Consider the following 16,069-nt stretch of genomic DNA (forward strand, 5'->3'; position numbering starts at 1 on the left):
ATCACATGAAATTGCTAACTTTTATGCTGTTCCATGCTGATGTATAGATCATTTGAAATAACAGGAAAAGCTTGGAACAATGCTGGACAAAATGATCCGTGTTGAAAACATGATCACCAAACTAAGTTTGGCTTTGGGAATCAAAGAAGAAATGCTTCAGCTCATCAAGGATGCTGCATCTCTTGCTATGTCCGATCTTGCCACTGCAGTTGTCACAGAATTCACTTCACTTGCTGGAATAATGGCCCGTCATTATGCTCTTAGAGATGGCTATTCAAAAGAGGTTGTTAGATATCAATGCGTGCATGCACATGTTCTGTGCAACACAAATATTTATTTTTATTATCTATTCCTTCTCTTAGTGCCTGTGCACATACCAGGGCGCTAATCCTTTGCTCCATCGGGCATGTAAACATATAAATTCTTTATCTTTCGATATTTATCATCTTATTCAGGAACTATCTGTTACGAATTTAATGAAGGTTATAGTTCTCTTGGGTCATTTCTGTGCATGCTTGCATGTTGCACATGCATCTGCATAGTCACAATTGCAGTAATTCTTTTCTCCATTAACTTGTGCAAAATATCTCCTACTTCAATTTTCTACCAGATGCAGAACCATGTTTTTAGTTCTAACGATTCTTTTCCCTGTCTGTGCTTATACCTAGCAGGTTGCAGAGGCCTTGTTAGAGATCACACTTCCCCGATTTTCTGGAGATTTGCTTCCGAAAACTGATGTGGGGATAGTTTTGGCAATAGCTGATAGGTAATTTGGACCACAAGTTTATTTTCCTGTGCATAGTATTGGTTGCTTAATTTTCAGTTCTGTTAATGCTATTTTATTATCAGCAGGTGATAATATTCTTGGCATAATATTTGCTTTTGGACTTAATATGTACCCTGATTAATGAGGAATTTGTGCTTATAAATTTATAGCTTGTGAATGGTAAAATTCATTTTTTGCCAAACTTGGTTGGAGAGGATGCTAATTGTGAGCAATAACTGTTCATAATCTGGGACGAAAAAATCTTCTCCTTTTCAGGCAAGGGCCCATTGGCAGATGCCCTCATCTACTTCTGAAAGGGATAAGAAAGCTATTTTTTCTTATTGATTTGTTTCGTTTCTTTTCTTTTTTGTTCTGTGGTTGAAGGACACCTTAGCATCTTAATCCTATTTGTAACAACTTTCTTTTCTAAGAATTTCTTTTTATGTATTAAGTACCTGTTTGGCTGCAGCTTCTACCTGCAATTTCTGCGTTTGGGAAATGTTTTTCAACCAAACACGTAAAATAAAACCACTTGTGGTCAAAATCAAAACCAAAAATATGTTTTTGATATGTTAAACACAAAATGTAAAAATACTAACTTTTGAAAATTGACTTGAGCTGTCAACATTTTTTGTTTCAAAATTACCTTTAATCAACTAAAAAAATAATACATTCTCATTTCTTTCACTTTATCCAATCGTTGCCATTGTCGTCCACCGGACATCGGCTGTCACACTGGCGTACCACGCCACCAGCTGCCCCCATCCTCAGCCTCATACTGGCTACCACACGCCACCATCTGCCACCAGCTGGCAGCTGGCATCTGCCCTTTACCACCACTAGGCTGTGGCCTCCACTAGCTAGCCTTCCTCACTACCAACCTGTCACTGCCCGCTGCCAGCTAGCTGTTCTCTACTACTAGGCAACCGCTGCTAGCTGCCCTCCGCCAGCCAATTCCTCTGTGACGCCCGCCTTTCACCCGTTATTGCCTGTTGCCTGCTGCCCGCTGCCCGCTGCCTACCACCCACTGTTTTTCACCCGTCATCTGCCAACCACCTTCCACCGTTTGTGACTGCCGTCTGCGACTCTCTGCCTGTCGCGAATGGCACCCTCTTATAGGGCGTGTTTGGAGCACACTTATACTTTACACTTAATCAAATAATAGAACTTAACTTTTCATTGATACACAAAGTGTGTAGAAATGTTACATTTATTGAAACATGTATATCAGATACATACATACGAACCTTGAAAATTTTTCTTTTTCTTATAATACAAAGAACATAATGGTAACCTAAATTCCTGAGACTAACTTCTCAATTTCTCTTGTGTATCACTAACTATTTTGAAGCGGAATCTTCACTATCTGAAAGATGATGAAGGAGTGAGATACACTATCTCAGTAAGTATATATCGTGATAACACAGTTAATACATGCAATATATATAGCTTTTACACTCATCAAACCATATATATGTTATATATTTTCTCGAAAACATATTCACTTTCACTGAGAACAGATGCACAGTACAAAACTGAAGTCGGAATCACGATTCAGAAAACACATTATTACATTGTACAATAAGCTACACTCTCATATGTACCAGATCACTCAACATGTACAGTGCGCCACATTGTACAACGAGTCACATGTCCTATAATTAGAAGACGGATGCCCTTCGCTATATTATACAATGAGCCACATTACATCACTGTTATAGAGGACTAATCACATCTTCCTACTGCCATGCATGCATAGGCGCACACTTAACACTTAACACTTAACACTTAACACATCCCCATACACTCGAAAGCGGAATTGTTATGTATGAGTACATATTTATTACTTTCCTACTACACCAAAAAATGACGTTATATAGGAGCACATTGAAGTCTAGCATCATCAGGTGCTTTCAGAACGGTTTGCCTCGATAACGAGTGATGCACACATATTAAAATTACTTTTCAAAATCCTTGGGTAAAATAAAACTTAAAATATAATAGTACTTTCACAAAATACTTGCACTTTATATATAAAAATACGTATAAAATACTAATGAAAACACATAAGCTATGCAATCATAATATCTCCTTAATATCCTAACTGAAAATACTTTGAAAACTACGTAGGCTATGCGATCACAATACCCACTTACCTCAGTTCTTGAACTGACCCTTCTTTGTATACTCTTAACTCAAATGTTAACTCGGGTAGAGTCTCCTCTATAAAACCTCTAAATTTCTCTGTGTATTTGGGCTAAGTCTCCTTTTATGAAAACTTTAATTTCCTATATTCAAACAGGTAGAGTCTTCCCTTAGTTTTTCTCAATTTTTTACTCAATTTTCGGTAGAGTTTTCCCTTTGGAATACCAATAATTTTTAACTTAAAAAATATCCTCCTCACATGGAATTAAATTTCTGAAAAAAAAGGTTTGAACGGGCTTATCTTGTATCACACACAACCTTGACGTCAATAGAGTCCCGGCTTAGTTTTTCTACTTTTTTCTCCTGGAATTTCAGTAGAGTTTCAAGATGTTTTGAGCACTACCTAACCTCAAAAATACTCTTCATATCTCTTAAAAATCATCCTCAAAATTTCAATAGAAACGGAATTAAAATGAAGGGGAAAACTCACCTTAAGCCCGTGGGCCTTCCTTCGGTCGGCCGTGAGCTTTCCCTCTCCTTTTTCTCTTCTTTTTTTGGTTTTCTCCTTTCCTTTTTCCTTCCTCTCTCTTCCTCTCAAGATTTGGACAAAGTTTCCTCAAGAAAAAATTCTCAAATTCCCTCAATTTCTCTCACCTTTCTTAGGCACGCGCCATTTTTCTCTCTTTTTCTTCTCTTTTCTCTCTCTCTCTTCTTTCTCTCTCTAACTTTGCTCTCCTTCACTCCAGAATTCATTTCCCATCTCCCCACTCCTATTTATAAGGGAGGAAAGCCAAAAGAGTCGGCCAAGGGAGGTTTAGGTGGCAAATTGTGAGGTTACCGCCTCAATTCCTTGAGTTTATCCTTTTCTTCCCTCTTTTCCCTTTCCTTCACCCTTAAGGAACTCCAGAGAGTTCTATACTTATCCAGATTTCATACATCGGTGTGTCCTCTTTCCAGGAGCTTCCATGCCAAATTTTGGCTCAATCCCAGCTGATTTGCACCACCTTATGCCCACCTAAACCCTTAAGACCCAAAACCGCACTCCATGCTCATGCCTTTACTTCGAACAGCCATAACTCCTTTGATTCTTATGAGTTTCCGGCCCATTTTATCTTCACTTGCTCGTCATGGTTTCAGCTGCTTGCTGACCAAAATTTAGGCTCAACAAGATCACATTTGGCTAATGGAAAGTTCACCTAAGGCCTAGAAGATCCAAACCACGCACAAAGTTAGGTCCATGCCCAGACCCTTACTTCAAAACCCCATAACTTGCTCAATTCTTAATATTTGTTTAGCAAACTTTTTGTTTCACGTGTTCCTCAAGCAGGCAGCTATCATATGGTTTTGGTTTGGACTTCCCGAATCCATTTTGCCCACTTATGGCCCAAACAAGCCCAAAAGATCAAAACTGTCCTCCATGTGTATGCCTCTTGGGTTTGGCTTTATTTCTCTCAAAATTTCTTTTGTGGACATTTTTCTTTTTTCACACACTTCTTATATGTCTTGGCTAGTGCTAAGCCAAATTTGAGTCTCAAATTCCATATATTTTGATCATACGACACAAATCAAGCCGAAAAGATCAACTAGAGCTTCTTGGGGGATTTTTCTCCCTCACTCGGGGGATTTTCTCCCCCTTTTTGGGGATTTCTCTCCTGATTCACAATCCAATTATTTTCTCATGTTCACAAAGCATTTTCTTGCTTTATACGATGTCATTCTACCCTCAAGAAGCATTCCCAGGCTTAGAAAAAATTGATTTCCCTTTTGAGAGAAGCTAGACAATGTTTTAATTTGTGCACCCCATGTGTCTACCAACTCTCAACTTGCAGATGTACTTTACAGAATTCAATCTTATAGGCAGTCATTGTCAGGTTGAGAACAGACAATGTCTGTTTACCAGCTTGAGGGAGAGTGTGGAACAGTGTATATGACAACTTGATTGTCATACTGTTTGAAATAAATTTCTATGGAAGGAGATATAAATGAAATCAGTTTGGTAAGTATATCAATTAGGTTTACAGACTAAATAGAATTATCTCTCCATATGTTTGTGCCATGGAAATGGAAGTCCTTAGAAGAATAATTCTTTTTTGTTCCTACCTTATGAGGTTCTGTGGCAATTATGGTGTTAGCTTTTTACAGTATTATTAAGGTGTTGGTTATCAATCCATCTGAAAGGGTGCTCACAGAGGAGGGAAACATGTTTGTTTGCCATCTTACCCTGGAAATTCTCACATCCATCCTTCTGACGAGTTGGTTGCAGATGGAGGTGCTTAAACTTTTATGGCCTGGTTCTCTTTTTTCTTGGTGTTGGCTTTTATGGTTGGAACACAATGCAAGGGAGGATATATGGTGGTGTTTTAGGCCTCTGTGTGTGCTAGACACATGACTTCCAGAATACCATTGTTTAGTTTCTATAGGAGCTGGGAGGCTCTTTTATGTTAAACACTCATTTTTTTCTTCCTGTTTTTGTCTGGGTTCTGTTTCTTTTCTTTGGAGGATGCCTAATCCTTCTACTTGTAGTTCATTATTCTTGAAAACACATGTGGTGCGCCTGCATGTTTTCTTCAAAATTTTCAATGCATTTTTCCCCTTAACTCTCATACAGTGCTCCTTTACGTGTAACTTACATGATGCCTAATGTTTCAGGTTAGATAGTCTTGTTGGCCTCTTTGCTGCTGGTTGTCAACCTAGTTCTACTAATGATCCATTTGGCCTGAGAAGAATCTCTTATGGTCTTGTAAGTAAATAAGTGAGATGTTTTACAAAGAAATGAAGTATATAGAATGATTATATTGCTTTGAGCTTTAACTAAATGTATTTTTAAGCATAAATTAAACAGGTCCAAATATTGGTGGAGCAGGATAAAAATATGGACTTGAAACATGCTCTGGAGTTTGCTGCTGATGTACAACCAATTGATGTTGATTCAGGCATATTAGAAGATGTGAGAATGAAGCAATTTTCTTTTCATTATAAGAGAGTAGTAGTTTCACGTGATTGTCCCTCCAGGTTTACTTTCAACCTTAATGTGTTTATTAGTCACAAGGTCCTGAAAAGGTCAACTCATTTCCCACCAGTGAAGTTTTCTCAATCAAGATCCACAAAAGTGCCTAAACAAATTTTGCTTAGGCCACATCTATATTATGAATTCCTCAGCAGTAAATTAGATTCTGACTCTGTAGATCGATCAAATATGGGTTTAATGCCACTTAACGTGCTTCCTCTTTGTGCTATTAATATTTTGCTTGATTTGCTTACAGTATGTGATAATTGAGCTTCTCTTCTTTTTATGATTTAGGTATACCAATTTGTTACCCGGAGATTAGAGCAATTTCTGGTATGGATAACATTCACATAGTACCATTCTACCTAGTTTGTTTACTACGTCCTTTTGTTTTGTTGAACATGATGTATGTATGATGTTAGGAGGCGTAAATTTTTAACCATGTTCTTTTCTTTGAAGTTTATCTTTTTATGTTTTGTTTCTTCATAGAAATCCAGATTGGTAGTCCGGTAACTAGAATATACCTCTGTAACCAAGATTTTTACCATTCTTCTATATGGAAGTAGATGGTTGTCCGTCCAATATACTACCATTTTGTTACAGATTGACAAGGGAATAAATCCAGAGATTATGCGTTCTGTCCTCGCGGAGCGTGCAAACTTGCCTTGTCTAGCAGCAAGAACAGCCTCTAAAGTAAGCCTGTATTGCTACCGTACTTATTTCCTCTTGCAACTTGTAAATTTCTGTTTCAGATAAACTTTTCTTTCCACTATGCTTCAGCTTCGGTTTAATTTCTTTTACATTCTCTTGTTTAAGTATTCTTGATATGTATAATATGAGACTATTCATTTCTTAATTAATTTCTATTCCAAGTTTGAATTCCTGCGGACAGGAATTTGAAATGTAGCTCCAAAGAACTGACATTAGAAGCCAAATTGAATCAAATATGAAAATATCATGCAATTTTATATATCAAGGATATTATAGTAATTAAATAAAAGAAAAGATTGTTATACAATTTGATTGGGAGTTTAACCGAATAGGCTGTAAGTGTATACTTGTTTCCTTTCAAGTGGGAGACAAAAGGCTTAACCTGTGATAGTAACAAAAGTACTAAATACTGTACTCGTTGACGTCTCGGTTTTAGTTGATGAGAAGTAATACTGATATTTATAAGTTCTGTTGCACCAGCTTTATTGTTATTTTCTAATTTATTTGAAAAAATATATGAAAACATATATACATAATAATAATAAGGGCATGTACGCATCCGAGACTTTGTCCAATTTTTCATTTTAGTCCTAATTGTTACAATTTAATTCTTCAACTTTTGAACGTTATTGTAAAAGGTTAACATTATTTAGAATTGGATGGAAAAAATGGAATTGGCTTGAGGTTTGTTTTGGAAAGGAAAAAATATATATATGAATCACAAAAACAATTAAAAAATAATAATTGAAATAATAAAACTCTAATAATCCTAAATCATCAACTTTCATCCTCTTTCATCTTCTTCAATCGGCTCTTCCCCTTCCCCCTTATGTTGCCCTCTGCTCGTATGGCTACTGAAGCACGATGGAACATGTGAAAGATTTTGTCATCAAATCATTCAATTTGAACCTATGAAGCTTCTTCTGCACCTTTTTCAATTGGGTAAAATAATTGAATATTCAAATTAAGACTGAGAGGGTTTTTTCTTCTGTACCTACTTCAATTGGGTAAAATAATATTTTCAGTGAAGTAGTAGATTCATTGGAGAAGAAGATTTTTTGAGGACGAAAAATCAAATGTCTTGAGAAACTGTATTGTCTCAAATAAATTATACCAAATTGTATCGGTTAAAAAAGTATGAATTAGATTAAAAGGTATAAGTATATAATACATCCGATGTAATTAATTGTAGTTAATTATTTATTTCATTTTTATCCTAGAAAATCTATATATATAGAGTTCTAATATTTAGTAAAAGACACATTTAACCATTCTTCACATGGTACCAGAATTCGGTTAAGAAACTCTAAATTCTTTCACAAATCCTACTGAGTCATCATTGCCGAAGTAAAAAAATCCTAAAGGGTGCCCAGCCTTTATTTTCGGCCACGACAACCCAAGCTATCGACTACCACGAACTCAGCACATCCATTAGGATCGACCTTCATTGCCGGATCCAGCCTCTCGCGGTGTCCCAACTACGCTGCTAGTCTTTAGTGAGTAAATTGATTTATCTTTCACATAGCATACCAGATATCAGTTTTGCCTTCAATATAGTAAGTTTATTCATGAATAACTTAACTGAAGAACTTATAAAGATAATATTTCGGATTCTCAAGTATCAAAAAATGAAAATTGGAAAAGAACTATTTAAAAAGAATACAGAAGTCAAGAAATTGAAATATATATTGATGCAGACTAATTTGATCCTATAACTGATAGAAGATCCACCTTTGCATACTGTGCATGTATTTGGAGAAAGCTAGTTACTTGAAAAAGTAAAAAGCAGTCAATGATATCAAAAAGTAGTACTGAGGCTGAGTTTAAAGTTTTAGCATATGATATCTGTGAAGAAATATAGCTATAGAGGGTATTGGGTGAACTGAGAATTCCTTCTTCAGAGCCTATGAAAATGTTTTATGAAAGTCAATTTACAATAAATGTAGAAAAGAACTTTGTTCATCATGATCGAATTAAATATGTAGAGATTGATAGTCAGATTGTTGAAGAGAAAATAAACTCAAGAAGATTATCCTTGTGGCACATTCAATTTTCCCATCAAATTGCATATATTTTCACCAAGACATTACCTAGTAAGACTTTCGAAAAATTGAGTTCCAAACTTGGTTTGCTCAACATCTTCAAACCAATTTGAAGGAAAGTGTCGGAATCTGACTTATCGTAGACATCCAATTCCTATGTAGATATGTATCAATAAATTCGACTTCTTGTAAAAGTCCAATTTCTATACAAAATGATATTTTCAAGGAAATCTTCATGTAAAGAAAAATTATAGTCGACTTCCATGACTTGAAAACCTTTTCTTTTTATTGGTCTGATTTGTATTTAGTTTTCTACTAAAACTCTGTCTAATCTTCTGCTACATCTATCCAAATATTTTAAATTAAGAAGTGTAAATAAAAATTCAATAAAGAGAAAATTTATTTACAAATTTTTAATAGACATTTGCAAGATTCATCCCAATTGCTCAAAAAAAACTAAAATCTGTTGAAAAGATTTACATGTTTCAATTGCTTAGGTTGAAAGCAAGCTAGAGCAGACCCTAATCTTCACGTTGGAGCCTCTCCCTTTCTCCCCAAAGCTACCTTTATCCCTCTCGATTCCCTCTGGTTTCTTTTTTTTAAATTCCCTTTTAAGTACCCTTTATTTCCCCTTTATTTACGTGATTGATTTTCCTGATAAGAACCTATAATCCCAAATTCCCTTTCAAGTACCCTTTATTTCCCCTTTATTTACGTGATTGATTTTCCTAATAAGAACCTATAATCCCAAATTCCCTAAAATATCTCTGCTTCCATTCCCTGCTCTCTGGCTGTCCACTCTTTGTTGAAAGCACCAGGGCTCTATTCTCCGAGCTGTGAGGTTGAAGGAGAGAGATGGGTTCAACCAAAAGCTGGGTTAGATAGGAGGTGAAGTTGGTGTGCAGTATTCAAGAGCTGCCAAAATGTCATTGGGAAGCAACCTGGCTGCCAGCATGGCGATGCCATTGAGGATGAGGTCCAAGTCGAGTATGTGGCATACACACGGTGGAAGGAGGTTGGCAATGTAGTTGCACGTATAGTTGAGAGTGAAATTGACGCCAAGCATATGGAGGTTGAGGTGAGGGCCCAAAACAGAGATGACTTTTTTTAACTTAGAAGTGGCAACTTCTGTCACGCCTTTTTATAATGAAAATAGACATTTTTTTTTTCCCTAATTTTCAAATTAGTCTTAAGTTTTTCTCTTAAATAAGATTTTACCCCCTTTTATTTTTTGTTAAAAACTAAACAGCGTCAATGATATAGAACAACAAAAGCATTGATGATTAATTTGTAAGAAACGATTCCTTTGGCACTAAAATGAAAAATTAGCCAAAGTTTGAGAAATGAATCAGGAATTTTCGCTGATAATAATAGTACTAATAATATTGATATTTTTGTCGAAAAAAGGACTTCATATTAAGCATTAGAAAGGTACTTTTTAAAAAAATTAGATCATGTTTAAACATCTAACTTACAAATATATTAAGTAAATCCAACTCATAATTCAAAGTACAAAATGAAAATATATCATACTAAAATAAATATAAAAACATTAAAACGAAAAAATTTTGTCTAGTTGTCATACATGAATTCGAGCATTAAATTTAATTTTCAAGTACAAAAACGTATACCAAGCATATTTTGTTTGGTACTATTCTATTCCAATATATCAGCTGGTAAGCTCTGTATTAGATGGTATCAACAAATCTTGAGTAGAATTCACCAATTCTAGCTGGTATTATCTGTTACGGAATTTTGCCTCTGCCATTCCACTATGGACCACTAAAGTGCATTATTAACTTCAGTGATAGTAACTGAAGCTTCTTACGGTTTTATGTTACTACCATAGGGAAGCCAACAAGTCAGAAATTTTTATCTTTCCTTATTAACCCCCCTGTAAAAGTTCTGAACATCTCTAATACAAAATTGCCAAGGAAGTTTCTAATCTTGGTAATAGTGCCTACAAAATCCCAGTTGATTGCTTAGCTTTTAGCATTCCAAATATCAACTCTGCAAAACCTATTCTCTGTTCTGAATGTATATGGATTGAGAAATATGATTTTGCAACTCCATATTGAGCTTTTCTTTTTATTTAAGAAAGTTAGAAAACTTTGTGCAGTCATCTACCTGATACTTAAGGAAGAAAATGAAATAGTCCAGCAGTTAATATCTCACTTGAAATCAGCTTTTATTTTCAAATGGTCTTTGACGAAGGTACTCTTGATTTCTCCTCTTTTCAACTGGTGGGTGGGGATCTACTGAGGAAATTGAGCTTTGTGCATACCTTTATGCTTGCCTTGTTATGTAAATATAGTCTTTATAGGAAACCTTTTCCCTTTATAATTCTTGTTTGACATGCAGATGGAAACTTTGTCTAGGGGTGAGCTTTTTCCAAAGATTGTAGAAGCATATTCTCGTCCAACCAGAATTGTCCGCGGAAAAGATGTGGATGTTGAATTGAAGGTACTTTTGTTTAAATTTGAAAGGAATTTTCTCAGATCTTGAAGCAGGTCTGGCTTTTGTCTTTAGCTTGTCCAAAAACTATGAGGTTCAGATCATTCTCTGCATTCTTTGATGGGGTCATAATCATTTATTGAGGTCCTTTTCATGGTGAGTGGGAACTACTATCACGGAAGGATATGACTAGTGTCAGACATGTATAATGCATTGTTTAGATATATCTTTGGCATATTTTGCTGTTTTCTGTCAACAGTTTATTTGGCTTTACATTCTTGTAATGCTTTTAAATAATCTTGTAAGGTGGATGAGGCTGCATTTGAGACAAATGAAGAGGTTGCTCTGTGGAGCACTTTTACGGCAATTGAAAACAACGTTTACCCAGGTAATTGTTCTTTCTCATCCAAGGCCACTTTTCTTATGGTAGTTAGGGTAAGGCAAGGGGTGGAGAAGGCCCCTTAGCATCATTACCCAATATTTGGGAACCTTTTTTTTAAGTAGGTTAAGACACTATGCAATGGGTTTATATTATCATCAGAATAAGACACTACTTTGGTCGCTAGTTTAACTTAATACCAAAATATGCTTCTTTTTCCTTTTGCTTCCTATTTCTTTTTGCTTCTTATTATCTTTCTTCATGTCTCCTTCCTCTCTCCGAGCCCCATTTTTTCTTCTCCTTGCTGACATAGCCACCTTCCTTCCATTTCCTCTGTCTAAACCACATACTCAAACTGCGTCTTTGGATTAAAACCAAGAGACCTTACCAAATGAACCCCTAGGAAAAACCAGGAAACCCAAATCGACAAGTCTGCCACCGTCCACAAGTCTCTACTTCAATTTGTTTGCCTTGTACCTTCGATGCTTCACCCAACTCATCAACAAACAAAAAGAATTCTCTGCAGATTGATTTTGTCATACCCGGTATTGCTTGCAAGCTCAGTACCAGTCTTCCAAGAGAAGAAGAAGAAGAAGAAGAAGAAGAAGAATTGTTGGAAAGACTTGTTTGGCAAAGGAGATTTCAATCTGTGTATATGTTTATGCATGTATTGACCCGTGAATTGCTTTCCTTTGATGCTGATTGGTTTTATGTTGTTGAAGTTCCAAAACAAATCTTTTGTGTATTACTCCTGGTTATTTATTTGATATTTTTTGTTCTTCTTCTATTTTATATTGTTTTGTTCTCAGGGACCTTATGCTTCATCTTGGTCTTGAAAATTCTTTTTGTTTCTAGCTTTACCTAGTTGAACAAGCATACTTCATGTTAGTCTATTTTTATGTTTGGGTTTAGAGAGGAGAGGATTTGCAGGTGAAGAGGATATTCTGGTTATCATTCAATCCTACTAAATCATTATCTAAATATCTCAAACATGTGATAGGGTAAGTTTACCTATCGGTAGTTTATCCTATGCTACCTCACTGTCTTACACTATCCTATCTAATTAGCCTAACTAGGTGTCAAACATGAACCAAATGTCCCTTAACATATATCAAGTTAAGAATCTTCGCTTTTCATTCAAAAATTGCATGTTGTTGTAGCATACGTGCTTTCTACTTTTTTGAAAATGTAGTTCTTGTTTAGTTTGAAAGAATTGTTTCCGGTTTTTACCTTTCTTTCCCTTTTTTCTATGAAAAGCACGTAACATGTTCTGGATGTTCTCTAAATTAAAAGGAGCTGAAAATAATTTTTCAAGAAACATGTTTTACTTTCTGTCAAACTTTACATGAAAATGTTTTTATTTGTTTCTATAACTAGGAGTTTATTTTGAAAAAGAACAAAATTTGCTCCAAATAAGCCCTCGTTTGTCTCTGTATTCACTATGCTTAAAGAACTTTTAGTATTTGAGTTGGGTATCCTGAAAATATATCTTGTTTTTTCAGGTATTGAGGTTGATGAGTTTGTTGAAATATCTTCACAGCTACTACAACCACTCGAGGATTTTTTCAATCACGTATTTGTGATGGTGGTATGTTTTCTTCAAAATACAATAGAAAAATGTTGAGTAAAGATCTTTCCATCTACCACTGCTGAAGTGTTGAAAGTTCGATTTGAATTCATGTAGTTCTCATGTTCCATCATTTCTACTCTGCATGCACACATGCGCACAAACCCTAAACGTCAGTCTCTTTTGCTTTGATATCTTTAATACTATTTACACAATCACCATATATCAACGATTTACAGAGAGTACTGATAATAACCTTCACTAATGAACAACCCTAAGTAAGTGTTGGTTTTGATAAGAACTGGAAAAGTGGCTCCGAGTTGTCCTAACCTCTGTTAGTGTAATTTTTGTAGTTAAACTCAGCAAGATATAACATGGACATGTATGCTTCCTTGTTCATCTGCCAGATGAAATGGTTGGTTGAGGGAGCAAAACCAATTGATATTGATGCTTAATTATGTGTCTAAATTCATTTTTGGGGAAAAGAAATCTTTTTATGATCAGACAGCTTTATATGCTTCAAGAATTTCTGACTTTCAAAAATAAGGTATAGGCTGCTACTAACCATTAGTTCACCATATCAATTGGAACAATCTATTAGTTGTATGAAACGATTAGGTACTAAAGAGGTTTTCAAATACTTTCAAGTCAATTCCAAGAAAGATAGACTTCATATAGGTCCAAATATAAGTTATAACTTGCTCATTACATATTGCTAAGTTAATTTTTTCACATTTAAGGCAAACTGATTTTGCTTAGAAACACTGAACTGTTTTCATGTTAGTTTTCTAAATCCTATCATCTCTTTGTTTGATTTGTTTATATGTAAATATATGTAATAGTACATACCTAATTTTCCTTGGAAAATTGACTACAAGCACTTGATTTAATCTATTTCTTTATCTCCTGTGAATTGTATGTTTGTAATAATAGGGACAGAATTTACTCAATTCCAATCGAGTTGGCATTTTCTGTCAATTTTTTGAGTAATATATCTGGAAATGCTCATTGTACACGAACTGATTGCTAATTTTTCTTCTATTCATTATCTGGGAATGCTCATTTTACACCAACTGGTTGCTAATTTTGCTTCTATTCGTCATCTTTTATCTCATAATCTTGAATTTATCAACGGATCGGAACATTAATTGCAGGATGATGAAAGAATCAGAAAGAACAGACTTGCTCTACTCAAGAAAATTGCTGACCTCCCGAAAGGCATAGCAGACCTCTCTGTTCTGCCAGGATTTTAGAAGTTTTGGAGATCATTTTCACCTCTACTCGTGTAGAGTAAATTTATTTATTCAATTTTGGGTTGAGTTCGGGTGGTATTATTTATCTACTTTCAGTTCAAACTTGGGAATATTTAAATCATAAAATATTCTTAATTGTAAACTAGCATAATTTTTTCATGTTTTGTAACCTCAATGTCAATAAACAGACCCTTCTCGATTACTAATTTTCTTTTAGAAGTAACACTGTCGGGTGCTGAATTTTGAGGTTCAAGTATATATTTTACGTTTACATTGAGGATAAAAATAGATTTTTTATGAATATAAATATTTCTTCTGTAAATTTAGAGGGCATTCCTTTATTGCTAAGAAAATGGAATCGAAGTATGTGGCAGAAATTTCAGTTTTAATATAATTATGACGGACATGTTAATGAAAATAACATTTGAATTCCAAATTAATTTTACATCCAAGTTATTTTTATCATTTCTTCCTTAAGAGGTAAGAATGCAAATTTATGACCGTTGATTAAAAAGTTTAAATAAAATTAATTTAATTATGTAATAAATGTGTAGAGTACAATTAATTTTTATAAACTGAAGAATACATGAAGTGTGCAGTTTTGAGACTGGGAGAGTTCTGGCATGATACAGGCATTAGTTCCGTGTGTGCTTTTAGTTATTCTCTAAAAAGAATTCCTTTGTGGAAAATTCTTATCATTACCTCTTCACATGATTAACGGTAGGTATAAAACCTCAAAGACACGTGGCAATCAAATTCATCCTCCCTCACGAAATATTCAAGTCAGTTGAGTATTTTACTTTAATAATTATTTCTCTTCTTTTTCACTTCCAAAAGTTAATCTAGACTATAATATTATATAAATTTATTATAACATTGTGTTTAGAAAAAAAATGAAATTGACAATTGAAAATATTAATTTTTTTTTTTAAAGCCATATATATTTGAATAATAAGATATATAAACTTTTTGAATTTATAAACTAATCAAAATATAAATGAAATAAGTTTTCACAACATATTTAAATAAGATAGACTTTTAAAAATTACACAAAATATATATTTAAATTTTTAAAACTGTTATGATCTTTATTACTAATTAATTTATGGTATTCTAAATAATATATATGTATATATTTAACAACTAAAACTTAAAAAAATAATTTATACATTAAATAGAACATGAACAAGAATTGATGAAAAAATTTAAATGTGAGAATAGTATATATTAAAATTGAAACCATAAATATTTACAAGACACGACCTTGGACACCTACTATTAAAGCCCACGTAAGAAAGTTATAAGCTAATTGGGACTAAACAAATTCTTTATAGACCTATTCAAAATATATTAAACCCAATGCACCACCTTCGCACAATTCATTAATAAAAGATCCACTAACGGACTCAGTTGGGTTTGGGGCCAAAAATGTCTCACATAACCCTTGGGTACTAAATAAATTGGCTCGAGAAAACCCTAATACATATATATGTGTGGTTATACCTTCATGAGCCTCTACTAGGAGTACTTGAGGCATCATGTGATGTAAAGAGAATGTCGAGACTTGGAGCTAGTACAGGGTTTGCAGAACCACATAAATAACAAATTTGTGATTGTTAAGGGAAACTAGGTAGGGCATGATATAGGATCCACCTCTAGAGGAGCTTATATTGAAGAACTATTTTAGTTTTCCCTAATAGTTGCTAATGAGTAAACTCTTGGGCAGCTATTTAAGCCCTAGAATG

At 34.5% G+C, this 16,069-nt stretch overlaps 1 protein-coding gene across 5 annotated transcripts in view; it reads left to right on the forward strand.

Annotated features, from left to right (window-relative positions):
- EDD1 (glycine-tRNA ligase) overlaps positions 1-14,526 on the forward strand; it is a 79,635-nt gene extending 65,109 nt beyond the window's left edge. For 2 of the 5 annotated variants that reach the window (XM_088219412.1, XM_088219414.1), the window contains exons 27-36: positions 65-283; positions 672-766; positions 5,561-5,651; positions 5,754-5,858; positions 6,213-6,251; positions 6,522-6,611; positions 11,033-11,134; positions 11,432-11,513; positions 13,007-13,092; positions 14,226-14,526. In XM_088219412.1, the coding sequence (XP_088075538.1) occupies positions 65-283; positions 672-766; positions 5,561-5,651; positions 5,754-5,858; positions 6,213-6,251; positions 6,522-6,611; positions 11,033-11,134; positions 11,432-11,513; positions 13,007-13,092; positions 14,226-14,324 (1,008 nt within the window). In that variant the 3' untranslated portion in view covers positions 14,325-14,526. Of the gene's footprint in view, positions 1-64; positions 284-671; positions 767-5,560; positions 5,652-5,739; positions 5,859-6,212; positions 6,252-6,521; positions 6,612-11,032; positions 11,135-11,431; positions 11,514-12,416; positions 12,956-13,006; positions 13,093-14,225 lie in introns of those variants that run through there. The other 3 variants (XM_088219413.1, XM_088219415.1, XR_015818963.1) reach the window with 3 other exon arrangements.
- Positions 14,527-16,069: the final 1,543 nt, after the last annotated feature.

This window comes from Carica papaya, chromosome 5 (assembly GCF_054855325.1).
Source record: "Carica papaya isolate Zhongbai chromosome 5, ASM5485532v1, whole genome shotgun sequence".
In the NCBI taxonomy this organism is placed as follows: Eukaryota; Viridiplantae; Streptophyta; class Magnoliopsida; order Brassicales; family Caricaceae; genus Carica; species Carica papaya.